This window comes from Fistularia commersonii, chromosome 23 (genome assembly GCF_037954325.1).
Source record: "Fistularia commersonii isolate RoL2024-O1a breed Wild chromosome 23, RoL_Fcom_v1.0, whole genome shotgun sequence".
Taxonomy (NCBI): domain Eukaryota; kingdom Metazoa; phylum Chordata; class Actinopteri; order Syngnathiformes; family Fistulariidae; genus Fistularia; species Fistularia commersonii.
Window position 1 is genome coordinate 242,501 of NC_141306.1, and position 17,500 is coordinate 260,000.

The 17,500-nt window shown below is 57.0% G+C and overlaps 1 protein-coding gene across 1 annotated transcript in view; it reads left to right on the top strand.

Moving 5' to 3' along the window:
• Positions 1 to 3,093: 3,093 nt before the first annotated feature.
• The window catches only part of cacna1bb (calcium channel, voltage-dependent, N type, alpha 1B subunit, b), a 27,929-nt gene continuing 13,522 nt past the window's right edge, over positions 3,094 to 17,500 (top strand). The window contains exons 1-3 of the mRNA XM_086171058.1: positions 3,094 to 3,640; positions 4,402 to 4,508; positions 5,710 to 5,849. Coding sequence (XP_086027184.1) covers positions 3,391 to 3,640; positions 4,402 to 4,508; positions 5,710 to 5,849 — 497 coding nt within the window. The 5' untranslated portion in view covers positions 3,094 to 3,390. The remainder of the gene's footprint in view (positions 3,641 to 4,401; positions 4,509 to 5,709; positions 5,850 to 17,500) is intronic.

The window sequence follows — 17,500 nt, forward strand, 5'->3', positions numbered from 1 at the left end:
TTCCTGATTGCGGGGCGAAGATCAAGAAGGTTCCTCCCGGTCCTCCTCCAGGGGGCTGATAAGACCTTCTCTGCAGCCACAGGAAGTGGCCTTTCCGCATTCCGAAGCCGGCGAGAGTCCGGCAGCGCCGCTTTGCAGCTCGCCGTGTCAGAAGGTCTTCTCACCGCCGAGGTCCACGTCCACGTCCGAAGCATGCAGAGGACGCTTCCTTCCACGTCGCTCTGGGAGGAGAAACGCTCCTTCCTTCTCTACGGTAGGTCCATCTTGCTTCTCCTCAGGAGGACACGTCCGAGGCGGTGGAGTCACTGAGGTCACGCATGCAGGATGTGGTCGTTACCAGATGATTCCTTCTCGTCGCTGAAGATAAACGGCAAATTGAACTTCAGCGGCAAATCCGAGATCTTCTCGCTCGTTGGATCAGAGGGGTTCCGACGTTCCGAGGACCTTCTGACCCAGGTCTCTCTCCAGCCTTTCGCTCGGCCACCTTCGGCTCCTGGCGGAGGCTCACCTTGGGGGCGGAGCACGTGGACACCTGGGCTCCGCCCCCTCGCGGGAAGCTCCGCCCCGGAAGGCGGGAAGAAGAACCGGGTCCCGCGGAAGATGGCGCTCCGGAGAACGAGGCGGAGAACCCGGGCTGGAGGCCGGAGGACGCAGACGGCGAGATGTTCCGCACGGTCCTGAGGCTGGACCGGCCCCCCCCCGCCGGGAGGGACGGCCTCAGTCACATGGTCTGGAAGCACAACACCCTCCACAGACACCCCTGGACCTCCAGGTCAGACACACACACACACACACACACACACACACACACACACACACACACACACACACACATTCAATGATGCCTGTGAAGGTTCACAGGGGGGCGGAGTCACCCCCATGGGGGCGGAGTCACCCCATGGGGGCGGGGTTTAGCGTCCTGTACTTCCTGGTTGTCTCATGCCGTCCACGCGTCTCCTGGTTACCTGGATATTTTCACCTGTCAGATGTTTGACCTGGTTAGTGGTTTTACCTGGTTAGTTGTCCCTGGTTCTCTGCAGTTTGATGGACAGGTGTGGTTTGGTCTGAGTGCCAGCAGAGGGCGCCAGAGGTCCGCAGACGCCTCCTGTGCTCCTCAGCCTAGAAGCTCCTTGCGAGGACCTCCTGCTGGAGAGTATGATGAACTTGTAACAGGACCTTCTCTCCAAGATGGACCTTCTGTTAGACATCTGGGACCGACTCAGGAACCAAAGCGGGACGCAGATCTCCAGGCGCCTCTGAGGGCTTGTCGATCAATCACTCACTCAATCAATCAATCAATCAATCGATCGATCAACGTCAGACCAAAGTGGGTTGGTGAGTCCAGTTGTAGGTCGTCGTCTGAACGCTAGATGGTATCGAGCAGTGACAGGGGGCGAGACTGGTGATCAATAGGCTGTCAATAACACACACACACACACACACACACACACACACACACACACACACCGCCAGACTCGGCATGTTCAGTTCGGGTTCTAGAAGTCCAAGTGCCCAAAATCACGAATGGGACAAAATACTGGCAATAAAGACGAGGAGCAGAAGAAGAGGAGAAGAGAAGAAGAAGAGGAGAAGGTGTCGAGGAGGCCTGGTGAAGACCTGGTGAAGACCTGGATCTTTAAAGTGTCCAGAAGACGTACAAGAGTGAGGATGAAGCGCAGATGAGAAGAAGAAGACGAGGAGGAGACATCTGACACGTCCCTCATGTGATGTTCATGACGTTCTCCGTGGTCCAGACAGCCGTCATGTAATCAATAAGCCTCGATGGGGACGTGCTCGGTCCCTCAGCGGCGCCCCCTGCTGGACGGCCTTTGGCTGCACCTGGAGGCTCCTGGAGGACGTCAAGCCTGGAGGGCATCTCCGGATGCCCGGAGAAGGCCTCCGTGGACCTTTCTTCTGTCGAGTGCTTCCAGCCCTGAGGAGATGAAGCTTCTCCCGGCCGACCTGAAAGAACGGCCGCGCCCTGTTTGGAGGGTTTACTGCAGGCAGGAGAAGCCAGGAGAAGAAGAAGAAGAAGATCCAGAGTGTGATGGCGCTTCTTCTGCCGATCCACATCCGTCTCCCATCTCCTGCCCAGATGTTCTGGAGACCAGAGCTGCACCAGGACGGGGTTTGGAGATAAAGTCCATACATCTCTGATGAAGATCTCCCCACTGAGCCCCTGGAGCTGCAGAGGAACCTTCACCCTCCTCCTGCTATCATCTTATCATCTGGCAGCAGATCTTCACCGTCCTGAGGACCTTCTGGGCCTGAGGGAGCGGCTTCAAGACCTTCTGCTTGCACTTCCGGGGTTCTACCGCTAGGGGGCGTGTGTGTCCGCAGGGTGGGAGGGGTGAGTCCGTGTCCGTGAGTGTGAACACACACACACACACACACACACACACACACACAGATATACACGCCGCGGCCAAAACTGTGCGTGGAGATGGGCGAACACACACATTATACACACTTCTGTGTGAACACACACTCAATGCAGGAGGGCCAGGGATAGGACACAGGTGTGTGTGTGTGTGTGTGTGTGTGTGTGTGTGTGTGTGTGTGTGTGTGTGTGTGTGTGTGTGTGTGTGAGTTGTAGTCCAGACCCAGTGACGTCCATCTTTGTCAGTGTAGTCCTTCCCCCGTGGTGCCCGGATGTGACGTCCTTTGTTGTTGCTGTTGATCGATTGATTGATTGATTTGATTGATTTGATTGACTGATTGACAGCCGTTCAGTAAATATCGATCGGTGGTCGATGCGAACGGACGGGTCACGTGACAGGACACCTGTAGAGTCACAGCTGATCACCCCCCCCCATCGGAGGTAATCGATCGAGCGCGTGTCCTCCGCTGCGCCCCGATTGGCCCGCCGCGGTCACGTGTCCCCTCCCCCTCCCGCCTCCTCCGCCGGGGACGCGCGTGTCGCCTCCGGCCGCCGAACGCGAGCGCTCACACGCACGCCGTGAGCGGACGCACGCACGCACTCCCGCGCGCCGCCGCCGCCGCCGCCGCTCGCGCCCCGTCGCTTCCTGGCGGGCGGAGCGGACGCACGCACGCACCGGAGCACCGGGGCTCAGACGCACGAGGCGGAAGCGGTTCCGAGCTCGCGGCGCGGACCGGAACCCGCCGCCCACGAGCTCCAAGGCGGACCACTTCCAGCCGCGAACCGGGGACCGGGGACCGGGTCTGTGTGTGTGTGTGTGTGTGTGTGTGTGTGTGTGTGTGTGTGTGTGTGTGTGTGTGTGTGTGTGGGTGGCTGGGATGAGCGCCCGCGCACCGGGGCTCCCGCCCGGTGATGCGCGGACCCCCCGCAGCGCGTGACTCCCGCTCGGCTCTTGTCGGACCCGCGCCCTCAGGACCAGGACCGGGACCGGGACCGGGACCGAGAGCAGGATGGCGCGCTTCTCCGAGGATCCGCCGGCCCGTTACGGGGGTCCCCCCGGCGGGCGCGGCGGGCCCGGTTCCCGCGGCGGCGGCGGCGGCCACCGGATGTACAAGCAGTCGATGGCGCAGCGCGCGCGCACCATGGCGCTGTACAACCCGAACCCGGTGAAGCAGAACTGCCTGACCGTCAACCGCGCGCTCTTCATCTTCCGGGAGGACAACCTGATCCGGAAGTACGCCAAGAGGATCACCGAGTGGCCATATCCTAGTCCTGCGTCCTCCTCCTGGACCTCCTCCTGGACCCCCTCCTGGACCCCCGAGCCCGGCAGGAGATCCGGGCAGAACCTCCGGGGTTCTGTGACAACCGGGTTCCGGGTGTGGCTGGTGAACGGGGGCCTGGAGAACCCAGGAACCCAGACTGGAGGGTCAAATGGACCATCTCCATCTGGTCCCTCAGGGGCCCTCTGGTTCCTCTGGGTTCCTCAGGGTTCCTCTGGTTCCTCTGGGACCTCTGGGACCTCTGGTTCCTCAGGGTTCCTCTGGGTCCTGTGGTTCCTCTAGTTCCCCAGAGTCCTCTGGTTCCTCTGAGGTCTTCAGGGGTCCTCTGGTTCCTCTGGTTCCTCTGGGCTCTCAGGGTTCCTCAGGGTCCTGTGGTTCCTCTGGTTCCCCTGGGACCTCTGGTTCCTCAGGGTTCCTCTTAGTCCTCTGGTTCCTTTGGTTCCTCAGGGTTCCTCTGGTTCCTCTGGGTTCTAAGGGTTCCTCAGGGTTCTTCAGGGTTCCTCTGGTTCCTCTGGGCTCTCAGGGTTCCTCTGGGACCTCTGGTTCCTCAGGGTCTTCTGGGTTCCTTGGACTCCTCAGGTCCCTCACGTTCCTCCAGGTCCCTGGGCTCCTTGGGTTGGTCGACTATCTGGAACCTCCTGACGTTCTGCTCGGGTCCATTCGGCCCCCCCTCCCCTGAACCCCTCAGACTGTCATTGATGATTGATTATAGGTTATTGACGAGCTTCCTTAACCCTCTCACTCCCTTCGAGTACATGATCCTCGCCACCATCATCGCCAACTGCATCGTCCTGGCGCTGGAGCAACATCTGCCCGTCGGAGACAAGACGCCCATGTCCGAACGCCTGGTGAGTCGCCGACCCGCCCGCTCACTGAGCCGCTTACTAACCCGCTCACTGAGCCGCTAACTAACCCGCTCACTGAGACGCTAACTAACCTGCTAACTGAGACGCTAACTAACCTGCTAACTGAGATGCTAACTGAGACACTAACTAACCTGCTAACCAGGCCGTAACTGACCCAGTAACTAACCCATGAATGGAGCTGCTAACTAGCCCGTTAACCAGCTCACCATGTGTGATGGTATCATAAAGAGCAGCTGGTGTTGGTGGCCCAGCTGGTCCCAGATCCATTCAGCTGGTCCTGGATCCAGCTGGTCCTGGATCCAGCTGGTCCTGGATCCAGCTGGTCCTGGATCCATCTGGTCCCGGTCTGTCTGGTCCTGGTCCAGCCTTGAGGAGCCTCCCCGTGGAGGACCCGGTGTCTGGGTGACCCTGAAGCCACCAGGCTCTCAGGTCTCGCAGAAGCAGGTCCTGGAACCTCCGAGACCTTCCAGACCGCCTGACGCCTCCATGATCTTCTCTGCTGGAGGCCGTCGGGCCGGAGCAGCAGAACCAGGATGTTCTCCTCCGGCCTACAGGTCCAGGGAACGCAGGAGAGCACCGGACGTGCACGTCATGCACGTGCGCTTTGATTGGGAAGCCCCCCCCTCCTTCTGATGTCTGGTTCCTCTGATGGACCACGTTGAACCCAGATCTGCTTCTGGACCCCCATCAGATTCGTCCACGGCTTAACCGACGGACCGGGGGAAGATCCGGGACCCTGCCGTACCCGATCTTCAAGAACCCGGACCAAAGGAGCAGAAGGTCCGGGGTTCTCCACGATGGCGGTGGTGTTCTCCACAGGAGGAACCACCTTCTGTTTGCTGGACGTCAGGAGGTCTGAGAACATGGAGGAGGTTCTAGAGTCCGGGAGACCTTCGGTCGGCCCGGTGACCTTCTCCCGGGCCGACGGGGTCCGCCCGGTTCTTCCGGCCTTCTGACGCCGACGCGAGAAGGTCTCCGAGGCGAGAAGGTCTCCTCGGAGCGCCGGTTTGTTTGGTGAAGGTTCCCCGGGTCACGTGCGCGGCAGGTTCTCCAGAAGGTTCTATTGATCCGCCCCCCCCCGGCCTCCCGGAGAAAGGCGTCCTCCTCTCCGCTGCTTCTTCTGCTCCATTAACTCGTCTCAAAGGTCCTGCAGCTCCCTCAGGCTCTGCTCTGTGTTCTCCAGGACGACACCGAGCCCTACTTCATCGGGATCTTCTGTTTCGAGGCGGCCATTAAGATCATCGCCCTGGGCTTCGCCTTCCACAAAGGCTCCTACCTTCGCAACGGCTGGAACGTCATGGACTTCGTGGTGGTTCTGACCGGGTGAGTCGCTCCTCGTCCGACACGCGTCCCAGCTTCTCGCTCGGTTCCTCCTCCACGTTCTCCGACTCCCGGTTCGAAGCGGATGTTCTGAGGACCTGGGAGCCGCGGCCGTGGGTTCTCCACACGTTCTCCGCCTCGGGTTCCGTCCCTCGGGCCGCCGGAGGCTCCGGGACGTCTTCAGGTGTGAACGAGTGCCAATGATTGGATGATTGACGGGTAAAGTCCCGCCCCCGGCACCGGCGAGGGCCGTGATTGGCTCCGCCCCCTGAGGACCTCAGATCAGAGAATGAAAGTTCTACATCTCCTCCCGCTCCTCCTAGAACTGCGAACGTCACTCCGTGAAGGTCCTCCATGAAGGTCCTCCATGAAGGTCCTCCATGAAGGTCCTCCGACCTCCTCGGCCCGTCCGCTTTCCGTGGAGGTCAGAGGTCAGTGAACGCATCGCTGCGGCAAATGATTGACAGGCAGAGTGAGAAGGATTCAGGTCCAGGTCTACAGGTCCTGATCCAGCTCTGAGGGTCCAGGTCCTGGTCTGCAGGTCCAGGTCTGCATGTCCTAGTCCAGGTCTGTAGGTCCAACTCCGCAAGTCCTGGTCCAGGTCCGCCTTGTGTTTGCTGTCAGGCGGTGTAATGTGTGGTGTATTATGGGATGTCGCCACCGTGAGCATCTCCAGCTGGATCCTGAGCGGTGTTTCATGTGGAGATCTTCTGGTTCGCTCCCAGAAGCTGGAGGCCGATCTGGCCTCCGCGTGGTGTTTCTGGCCAGGTTGCCTAGCAACCGCCATGGATGGTGTGAGCGGGGGATTGGAGGGGAGGCTGCGTGATGTTTCCTGGAGACGGAGGAGGAGATCTTCACCTGAGGACCTCCCTCTCCTCTGACCTTCAGGGTGGAGGTTCACTTTGGACCTGAAGGTCTGAACACTTGGAGAAGCTCAGCAGGAGAAGCGGACCATCCTGGTGCAGGTCCTGGTGCAGGTCTGGTGCAGGTCTGGTGCAGGTCCTGGTGCAGGTCCTGGTGTGTCTGGTGCAGGTCCTGGTGCAGGTCCCGGTGCAGGTCCCAGTGCAGGTCCTCGTGCAGGTCCTGGTGCAAGTCTGGCGCAGGTCCCGGTGCGGGTCCCGGTGCAGGTCCCGGCGCAGGTCTGGTGCAGGTCCCGGTGCAGGTCTGGTGCAGGTCCCCGTGCAGGTCCCCGTGCAGGTCTGGCACAGGTCTGGTGCAAGTCTGGCGCAGGTCCCGGTGCAGGTCTGGTGCAGGTCCTGGTGCAGGTCCTGGTGTGTCTGGTGCAGGTCCCGGTGCAGGTCCCGGTGCAGGTCCCGGTGCAGGTCCTGGTGCAGGTCCTGGTGCAGGTCCTGGTGTGTCAGAGTGGGTAATGATGCTGTAATGGCTCTTTATGACCTCCATATAAACCCAGACGGGTGACATCAGCTTCTGCCCCGAACCGTCTCCTCGGCGCCGCGGAGCTCCGAGCCGGGAGCCAATCACGGGCCTGCGTGCTGGCGCCGAGGTCACGTGACCGCCGGAGCCGACCAGGGCGGGGGGGCCGAGGTTGCCGGTCGAACGCCGCGCCGTCGCCACGGAGACGAAGCTTCAGACGCCCGCCCCCCCCGGACCCCGCGGTGGTGAAAACGCCATGGCGACGGCGGTCTGAACGATGCTCTCCCTGTCATCGCCATGGAAACCAGCCCGCCGGTGCCTCCCGCACGAGAGGCGCGTTTGATTGACGCGCGGCGGCTGTGGGTCGCCGGGACGACGGGCGCCGATCGTGTCCACTTCAAAGTTGTGATGGCCTTTCATGAGGCCCTCAGGCAGCTTCAAAGTGTGTGTGTGTGTGTGTGTGTGTGTGTGTGAGAGAGGCACTGTCTGCTGGAGGACAAGTGGCGCCTCTGACATGCAGCTCGTCATTGAGGTCCAAACAAGGCCGGACCTGCAGGTCTGCATCTCCTCCTGGACGGTCTGAAGGTTCTGAAGGTTAATGTTCTCCAGAGGCTTCAGGGCAGCAGATCCAGTTCCAGAGAGCTAAAGGAGAACCCAGACAGGAGTCCTGGGTGGGGTTTCACGAGCTGAGGAACACCTGTGGTTCTTTCACCCGCGTGGTTCTCCAGACGTGGGCCGAGAAGGTCAGAGCCTTCGGCAGGGATGGAAGCCACCTCTGAAGATGACGGAGAACCTGCCGTAAAGCTGGGAGGAGAAGGAACTATCTGGAAGACCTCCCTGTTGAGGTTCCAGAACCTCCCGTGGCTCACCAGGAACGCCTCCGGGTTGAAGATGGCCTCAGACGTGGACGTTGGGTCGGACCGAGCCGCCCCCCATGAGGACCTCCTCCAGGAGAGGACCTCCTCGTGGGTTCTGCTGCTGCAGGAGCTCCGGGTCCAGAGGAGACCCTGGTGTGGAGGAGTGAGATGGAAACAACACGTTGCCATGGTGACAAGGTCTCCCAGTCCGCCCACGTCTCCTGGTCGGCTGGAATCTGAGAAGGTCGACCGGAAGCGTGGAGGAACGTGGGTCTGAGGAAGAGGTTCTCCATGTTCTCCTGCCAGGGTTCTGGTTCTCCGGCCCACCAGAGGCCCATCATCGGCGTGACGGCTGGGATGATTGACAGCTGGCCTGTTTGGGTTAAGCCCCGCCCCTCAGCCCAGCAACAGCTGTGATTGGCTGCAGCCCCCCGAGTACAGGAAGTGAACAAAAAATATGAAGACCAAACATAGACGTGGCACACGTCCAAAGCACATGCACGCACACACACTCACACACACACTCACAACACACACACACACACACACACACACACACACACACACACACACACACACTCACACACACACATTTGATCTGCTTCCAAACAGTTGTTAATGTTGTTTGTGTGCATGTAAATGCTGACATGGGGAGCTGTGTGTGTGTGTGTGTGTGTGTGTGTGTGTGTGTGTGTGTGTGTGTGTGTGTGTGTGTGTGTGTGTCGTGCTGCGATGGCTGCTGGGTTCTGATGCTTCTCCTGCTCAGTGTGTGAATGTGACAGTGACCGTCCTGATCTTCTGCCAGAAGGTCCATGAATATGAATGCTGTGAGAGTACAGTAGACCAGGTGACTCAGCCGCTCCATCAGGCCTTCAGAGGCTGCCAGGAGATGTTTCACACACCCAGGGAGCTCCGTGACACCCAACCCCAGGCTGCTGGTGACACACTCATACACACTCATACACACTCATACACACACACACACCCCTTGGGATTATTGGGTTGATACCAAAGTTCCCCCTGAGCTGACAAAGATGTCCAGTCAATCCATGGTGTTCCTTCAGGAGGTCAGATACAGATGGATGGAGGTCTGTCTGACCATGTGGCCTTAGAGGAAGGTTGGAGTCCACCCTAGTCTTCATCTTGAACCTCCAAGGTGTGAGGACCTTCATCATCCCAGAAGCTTTTCTCTGAAGGTTCTGTGGGCTTTGCAGAACCTTCACCTCCTGGAACATCTGCATGATGTAGCGTGTCCTGCTGCCTGAAGCGTTGGGGTGCAGGGGTCACGGGGGTCACGGGGGTCAGGGGGGGTCATGCTGGGAGAAGCCCCTCCTCCAGCTCCTCATCCCTTCTGTGTCATCAGATGAAGCTGGATGCTCCTTCAGCCCTGGCTTGTCTTCTCCTCTGACCTGCACGGTTCTTCTCTCAACTCACCACATCTAACACTTTCACAAGCGAGCCTCCATTTGTCATCACTTCCTGTCGGGGGCAGGTTCTCCTACCTGGGCTGTCCACCTTCTCCTACCTGGGTTGTCCACCTTCTCCTACCTGGGTTGTCCACCTTCTCCTACCTGGGTCAGCTCCAGGTCAGCTCCAGGTCGTCCATCTCCAGTCCACAAACAGCCGTTGGTTGGTCGGAGACTAAACTGTCTGTAGGCATGATTGACGGCTGAGCTGGGCTAAGCCCCGCCTCTGGGCTCAGTCACAGCTGTGATTGGTTCTGCCCCTCTGGATTGAAGGATGGATGGACCAATGAGGGTGCAGGGTTTTGGTTGATGGTTCTGCTCTGTAGGGTAGAAGCTTTAACTAGACATTAGCATGAGCTATGCTATATCTGTGTGTGTGTGTGTGTGTGTGTGTGTGTGTGTGTGTGTGTGTGTGTGTGTGTGTGTGTGTGTGTGTGTGTGTGTGTGTGTGTGTGTTCCTCTTCATCCATTGATCGCAGCTGTGCAGCTTGTTCTTCCTCCAAAGCCTCTTGTTATCCTCGCCCCAGGAGAGAGAGAGTGTGTGTGTGTGTGTGTGTGTGTGTGTGTGTGTGTGTGTGTGTGTGTGTGTGTGTGTGTGTTGCACACTGTCAATTCACACCTGAAGATTAATGGGAGCCGACTGACTTCCTCTTCGGGTCGAGAGCCGGACCTGACGGAGCTTCTTCATCAGCATCAGTATCTGATCGTCAGCCACACACACACACACACACACACACACACACACACACACACACACACCTGTCTGCAGGTCCTTTTCGATGCCCGGTCACATGAGTGCAGTCTGGCTGCTGATTGGCCGTAGTGTTTCTCTGACGTCAGCGGGGTTTGTCCTGAGGTGGACCTGGAGAGCCTCCTGGAGCAGATGAACCTGGCGAGGTCCACAGAGGAGCTCCAGAGGAGCCTCCTGGAACGGTTCCTGCAGGAAGTGAGGAGCTTCCTCCTCTGTCAGGTGATGATGGGATGTCTCGGGGTCCCGTGGAAACCGTGGCAACCTCGGAGGACCTTCTCCGCCGCCGGGGAACCGGACGCTTCTCCGACGGACGAAAATAGAAATGGCGTCGACCCCAGATGATGGATGCTATCACCACCTGCCCCCCCGCAGACAGCTTGCAGCTGAAGAACCTTCCCAGGAGAACCTGAGCCGTGGAGCTCCCGCCTCTGCCAGTGCCGAGGTGCAAATGGAAAGGAAGCCCCCAGGACCTCCTGCAGGATCTCCTCCAGAACCTCCTGCAGGATCTCCTCCAGGACCTCCTGCAGGATCTCCTCCAGAACATCCTGCAGGATCTCCTCCAGAACCTCCTGCAGGATCTCCTCCAGGACCTCCTGCAGGATCTCCTCCAGGACATGGCCGGAGGTTCGTCAAGATGGGCAGACGAGGCAGAACCATCAGGAACTGCGTCAGTGCAGGACACCAGATCTCCTGAGAAGGTCTATCTCTGGGATCTCCTCCCTGCCTGCAGGAACCTCTCGGTTCTCATTCCTCCCCCCATGAATCATGTGCAGACGTCCGTGCTGTAGAAGCTGCTAAGATCCTGGTGGTCCATCGCGGTGGAGACGGAGGCTCGGAGCTCTGCATGAGATGAGCCGGAGCAGGAGGGGAGAAGAACTTCATCCAGCCTGAACAAAACACCCAGACAGAGGAGAAGAAGAACAGGAGGAGGATGGAGAAGAGGAGGATGGAGAAGAGGAGGATGGAGAAGAGGAGGATGGAGAAGAGTCCAGAGCCGTCACTTTCACCCAGTGATCAGATAGGAGGAGGAAGAAGAAGGCTGCTGATGATCAGAGGAGGAGGTGGACCTGAACATCATGTAGAGAAGGTCAGTTTGAGGTCACCAGAGTCTGAGCTGCTGTTTGGTCTCTGCTGTCCTGTGAGGAGTCTGGACCACCGATCAATACCATCAATTCCTGAGCTGATTGGTGGACATCTGGCCTGACTGACAGGCTGTGTGTGTGTGTGTGTGTGTGTGTGTGTGTGTGTGTGTGTGTGTGTGTGTGTGTGTGTGTGTATACACGGCCCTGTTGGATCTGATGCTAATGGTGACATCATCACCCGTCCATCATGGATCGATGTATCTGTGAGTCGGTCTGATTATCTGTGATTGATCACATGTGATTGATCAGGTGTGATTGATCATGTGGTAGCTCCGCCCCCTGCGTGCTGATGTTTGCAGGCTCAGATGTTGGAGCTGCAGGGTCTCCTCTGGAAGGCGTCGTCCTGCGAGGACCTCGGCTTCGCCCGCCGCTTCAAACTGGCATTTAAATGTTAAAGTGGGCTGAGAAGGTCCTGGACCGGCCGGGAGGAGAAGGTCCTGAACCTCCTGGACCTCCAGGGCTTCCGTGAGGGTTCGGGTTCTACGCTGGCAGATCGCCTTCCTCTCATTGGATGTGGCGTCCTGCGGTGCCTCGCTGTGATTGGCCACCTGCGCCGTCACCTGACTGAGCCCCGGTGTCAGGTCGTGACCTCCGCCGTGGTTACCAGCGGCTGTGTGTGTGTGTGTGTGTGTGTGTGTGTGTGTGTGTGTGTGTGTGTGTGTGTCCTTGCTCCTCCATGATGGAGCTTTATTAGCAAAACAAACACCCCCCCCCGCCTGATGGAGCCGTCGTCATGTCGCCTTCCTGTTTCCATGGCGACGAGGTGCGATGTGTCGCCAGCGAGTCTCTCACCTCACAGCAACTCGTTCGGCCTGCTGACTTTCAGTGTGTCCAGTGTCACACACACACACACACACACACACACACACACACACACACACACACACACACACACACACACACACACACACACACACACGCGCGCGCGCTGGCGGTCTGCTGGATGAATCTCTGCGGAGGTTGAAAGTGGAATAAACTAAAATGGAAGTGACAACGTCATAAGAGGAGATTTGTAATTCGGTGAGTGGAACAAAGAGGCTGAGAGGAAACGCAGGGTTTAAAACACACACACACACACACACACACACACACACACACACACACACACACACACACAGTAAACACAGGGCACACTCAGCACACAGTACACACATATGACGCAAACAGAACACACAATAACCCCCCCAACACACACACACACACACACACACACACACACACACACTCTCCAGGAGCAAGCCTGCAGTTATTTGATGGTTTGATTTCTTGTTGGTTTATAATGAGATATGACATTATTGATAACATAACAAGTTATTTGTAATAATGACAATAAGGATATTGATCATAGTCATTAATCATTCATACATTATTATAAAGAGCAGCACAAATAAAAATGACTGAATATCAGTGATAATAATGACTAATACATCATTTTATAGACTATAATAGTTGTAATAATAATGAAGATAAAAACATAAAAATAATGATCACAATGAACACAATATTACACACGATCAGGCCAATAATAAATAGAAGCTGAAGTGTTGAAGGAAAGCAGCTCTGCTTCTGGTGTCCAGGTGACGCTGGTCAGAGGGCAGGAGAGGCATGAAGGGGTGAAGCTCCACCTGATGGAGGTGCTGACCTCCTGCAGAGCTTCTGTGGGCTTCTCAGAGCTTCTCAGAGCTTCTCAGAGCTTCTCAGAGCTTCTCGTGGCTTCTCATGGGCTTTTCTGGGTTTCTCATGGCTTCTGTGGGCTTCCCTTGGCTTCTCGTACCTTTTAATAGCTTCTAATAGCTTCTCATGGGCTTCTCATGGCTTCTCAGAGCTTCTTGGGGCTTCTCATGGCTTCTGTGGGCTTCTCATGGCTTCTGTGGGCTTTTCATGGCTTTGGTTTTGAAGGATTGGGTTGAGGAGGAGCTGCATCAGCTCTCCATCCTCTCAGTGTTTCCACCAGGAATGGCTTCCAGGAGGTGTGTGAAGGTGCTCCTGGGCGTGTGAAGGTTCTCCTGGGCGTGTGAAGGTTCTCCTGGGTGTGTCTGCTTCGGTTCCTCCTGGAGATGTTCTGTGTGTCCGAGCGTGTCGTGTGGAACGTTGCTTCTTCAGCTCCAGTTCCTCCGTGGCAGGATGAGGAACCGGCGCCGTGACGGCGTGAAGAAGGAGGGGGCGGCCGCCGGACGCAGAGGTCTCGCTCCTCCGCCCGTGCACGTGCAGATCTCACTCCTCCTCCCGTGCACGTGGAGGTCTCACTCCATGGCAGGAGATGCCGGCGGCGACATGGAGATGGATGACGGCGCTGGTGTGTAAATAATGGAGTCTTATCCAAGGAGATTCATCAGTGGAGTGTGTGTGTGTGTGTGTGTGTGTGTGTGTGTGTGTGTGTGTGTGTGTGTGTGTGTGTGTGTGTGTGTGTGTGTGTGTGTGTGTGTGTGTGTGTGAGAGCTTGATGGCCTGGACTGAGGGTTCTCCTGCAGTCTGAGGGAAACACTGCAGGTCCAGACCTGACCTTCTCTTCTTCTGTTTGACAGAAACGGCTTCATTCTGGGATGTGTGTGTGTGTGTGTGTGTGTGTGTGTGTGTGTGTGTGTGTGTGTGTGTGTGTGTGTGTGTGTGTGTGTGTGTTTTTGGAGGGTTAATGCTGCTAGTTAATAGCTTTCACTCATGGCGTCGCAAAGACAAGATGATTGATGATGTTCACAACTGAACCGACCCATCAGCATTGATTCGCTAGTGTGTGTGTGTGTGTGTGTGTGTGTGTGTGTGTGTGTGTGTGTGTGTGTGTGTGTGTGTGTGTGTGTGTGTGTGTGTGTGTGTGTGTTCTGACCGAGCTCCCCCAACCCCAAGGTGTGTTTACTTCCTGTGGTTTCGGTGGTCCTCTGCTGGAGGGGTCTGAGTGCTGCTGCTCCTCTCGGGTGGATCTTGATGTTTCTCCTGAAGCTGTGAGGAGTTCTGAGAAGCTCTGAGAAGCTCTAAGAAGCTCTGAGGAGGTCTGAGGAGCTCTGAGGAGCTCTGAGAAGCTCTGAGGAGCTCTGAGGAGCCGTGAGAAGCTCTGAGGAGGTCTGAGGAGTTCTGAGGAGGTCTGAGGAGCTGTGAGAAGCTCTGAGGAGGTCTGAGGAGTTCTGAGGAGGTCTGAGGAGCCGTGAGGAGTCATCACTGCGTGGCGTCTCTTCTCATTGCTGCTCCTGTGATCGATCTTGGACTCGATCCTGGAGGTCCACGCCGTCGCCACGTCCCACAGCGGTCCTGAGTGGAGGAGTTGAGAAGAAGTGTCTCCATGGCTGATGTGGAGCAGAGCCAGAGCCGCTCGCCGTCGCCATGGAAACCCTTATTGGATGAGCGCACGTGATGCAGGGCTCATGCACGGCGCCGCGAACAGAAGGTCCCGGGATCTTCTCATGGTCCATTTCTTCTCCTTAAATACAGAAATAGCTTCTGGGTGGAGGTGTGGAGATGGAAGTGCATCCCATTAACCCCTGGCCCCCCCGGGGCCTCCAGGCAGAAGGTGCAGGAACGAAGGTCCGACAGCTTTTGGAGGTCTTGAACTCCATGACGATGTCCTCCGTCAGAAGCTCCCAGGCTGAGGAACATCATTAACCTCCTGACCTTCTGGAATCCTGCTAATTGGAGGAATCCCAGGGTGAAGGTCAGAGACGCTCCTCCAGCTCGAAGCTCCTCTGATGGAGCTCACGGGTTATTGATCGGCAGCGTCGCTGATCGGCTCCGCCTCCGCCGACCGATCGGAGAGGGCGGAGCTTCCCGGTCGCTGTGGGCGGGGCTAACGGCTGACTGCAGGAGGTCAGGAGTTCAGAAGGTCAGGTGATCAGAAGGTCAGAAGGTTAAGTGGTTGCTCGGTTTCAACCAGCATCTCCACTGAGGGTGGAGGGAGGAGGAGGGGTTGGGGTGTGAAGATAATAAAGAACAGAGCAGACCACACACACACACACACACACACACACACACACACACACACACACACACACTAACACACACACATTAATAAGAGGAGTCACAAAAGTCCAGACAGTGAAGATATGAGTGTCTGATCTTCTGTTTCTTCTCCTTATATGGAGGTGGTGGTCCAGCCCGGCTCCTGGGCTCCTGGAGCTCCTCATAAAGGGAGGCTCCAGGGAGGAGGACCAGATTAGATGCTGCTGAATTGGACAGATGGCATCTTCTCATCTCCTCTCCTCTGTGTGTGTGTTTTATCTGCTCTGACGCACCACACACACACACACACACACACATCTTGCCGGCTTCACGCCCGCTTTCTGAATTGAAGTCCACGTTTCCTCAGCGTGGAGCCTCCATGTTCCCCCGACACCTGGAACATCTTCCATGTTCCTTGAGCTCCACTCAGGATGTTGGAGAACCTGCAGGATCCGACCGCACCGTTTCAGTGGTGGCTTCTTCTCTGATGGCTGTCTTTTGAATCTTCACTGGACCAGCCCGAGGCCCTCAGTGGACCCAGACCAAGGAGAAGATGAACGTGGTGAGGTGTGGTCCTGAAGGCACCAGGGTTCTTCAGCATGTGCTGAATCTCACTTCTGTGAAAACAGAAGTGACCTGTTTATGGAGGAACCGGAGGAACCGGAGGAACCCCCTCCTCACAAGGTTCTTCTGGTTCTGCTGTTCCTCAGCCGGGGCGAGTGAAGACCAACCAGCACCTCCAGGCTCTGCAGGGACCCGTGTTTGGATGGAGGACTAATTAGCAGGGTGAGGTTCCGTTCAGCGTTCTCCAGAGAACGTGGGGGGTGAAGAACGCCCGGCTTCTCGCTCACGTATCAAAACAAACTTCAGAACCCCTTTGGTTTCCATGGCAACAAGGAGAGGGTCATTTCCCGCTGGTGGCAGAACCTTGGAGGAACCCGAGGGGTTTGGACCAGCAGCAGGTCCTCCTCACCTCCAACCATCTGACGGAGCAGCCACATGGTGGTGTTCTCCAACACCACCTGGAGAACCTCAAGAGAACCCGGGCAGATGGAGCAGGGATTGAAGCAGGACACACACACACACACCCACACACACACACACACACACACACACATACACACGGAGATGACATTGGAGAAGATGCTTCATGTTCTGGTCTGGTTCTGCAGAGAAGAACGAAGAACCGCAGAACGTGGTGTCCCAGGGTGCAGGATTATGTAAAGCACTCTGTGTGTGATGTGGCCGTGGGCCGAGTGTGTGTGTGTGTGTGTGTGAGTTAATTTAGAAGCACGCCACAGTGGCGGCGGCGGCCATCTTTGACGGCGAGCAGCCCTGGCGGCTGCGTTGAGTTCATTAGGGTCAGCATCATGGGGGAAGTGTGCCCTCCTGACGGACTCACAGGCATCCACTCGCATCACATTAATGCACACACACACACGCACGCACACACACACACACACACACACACACACACACACACACGAGTGCGTCTGCTGTTGACAAACAGGATCTGATGTTCTGAAGTCTAATGATGGTCCTCTCAGACGAGATGTTAGAAATGAGGTCCAACATGCAGCGGACGCTTTAATGATGGACGCTATTTTTGACTCCTCGTGTGTGTGTGAGTGTGTTTGTTTGTGTGTGAGTGTGTGAGTGTGTGTGTGTGTGTGTGTTTTGATCATGAGGAGCCTGGGCAGCGTCCTGTCCTTTCCTGTGAGACAGAAGAGTGAGGATCCAAAAGCACGAGATGGTTGAAGGTCCGGATGAGAAGGTGGAAAGTCGAATGCCTGTGATTGACAGCTGGTTAAGTCCCGCCCCCTCGCCACATTCTCAGCAGGGATTGGCTGCGGTGAACCTCTGACACCATCTTAGATGCTTTGTGAGGACCTCCTGCAGATGCTGGAGGTGTCAGAGGGAGATATAGGTGGTGCAGGTGCAGGGAGATGGTTTTGTTGGAGGTGGTGGAGATGATGGAAGTGGTGGAGGTGTTGGAGATGATGGAGGTGGTGGAGGTGTTGGAGATGATGGAGGTGGTGGAGGTGTTGGAGATGATGGAGGTGGTGGAGATGTTGGAGATGGTGGAGGTGGTGGAGGTGTTGGAGATGATGGAGGTGGTGGAGATGTTGGAGATGATGGA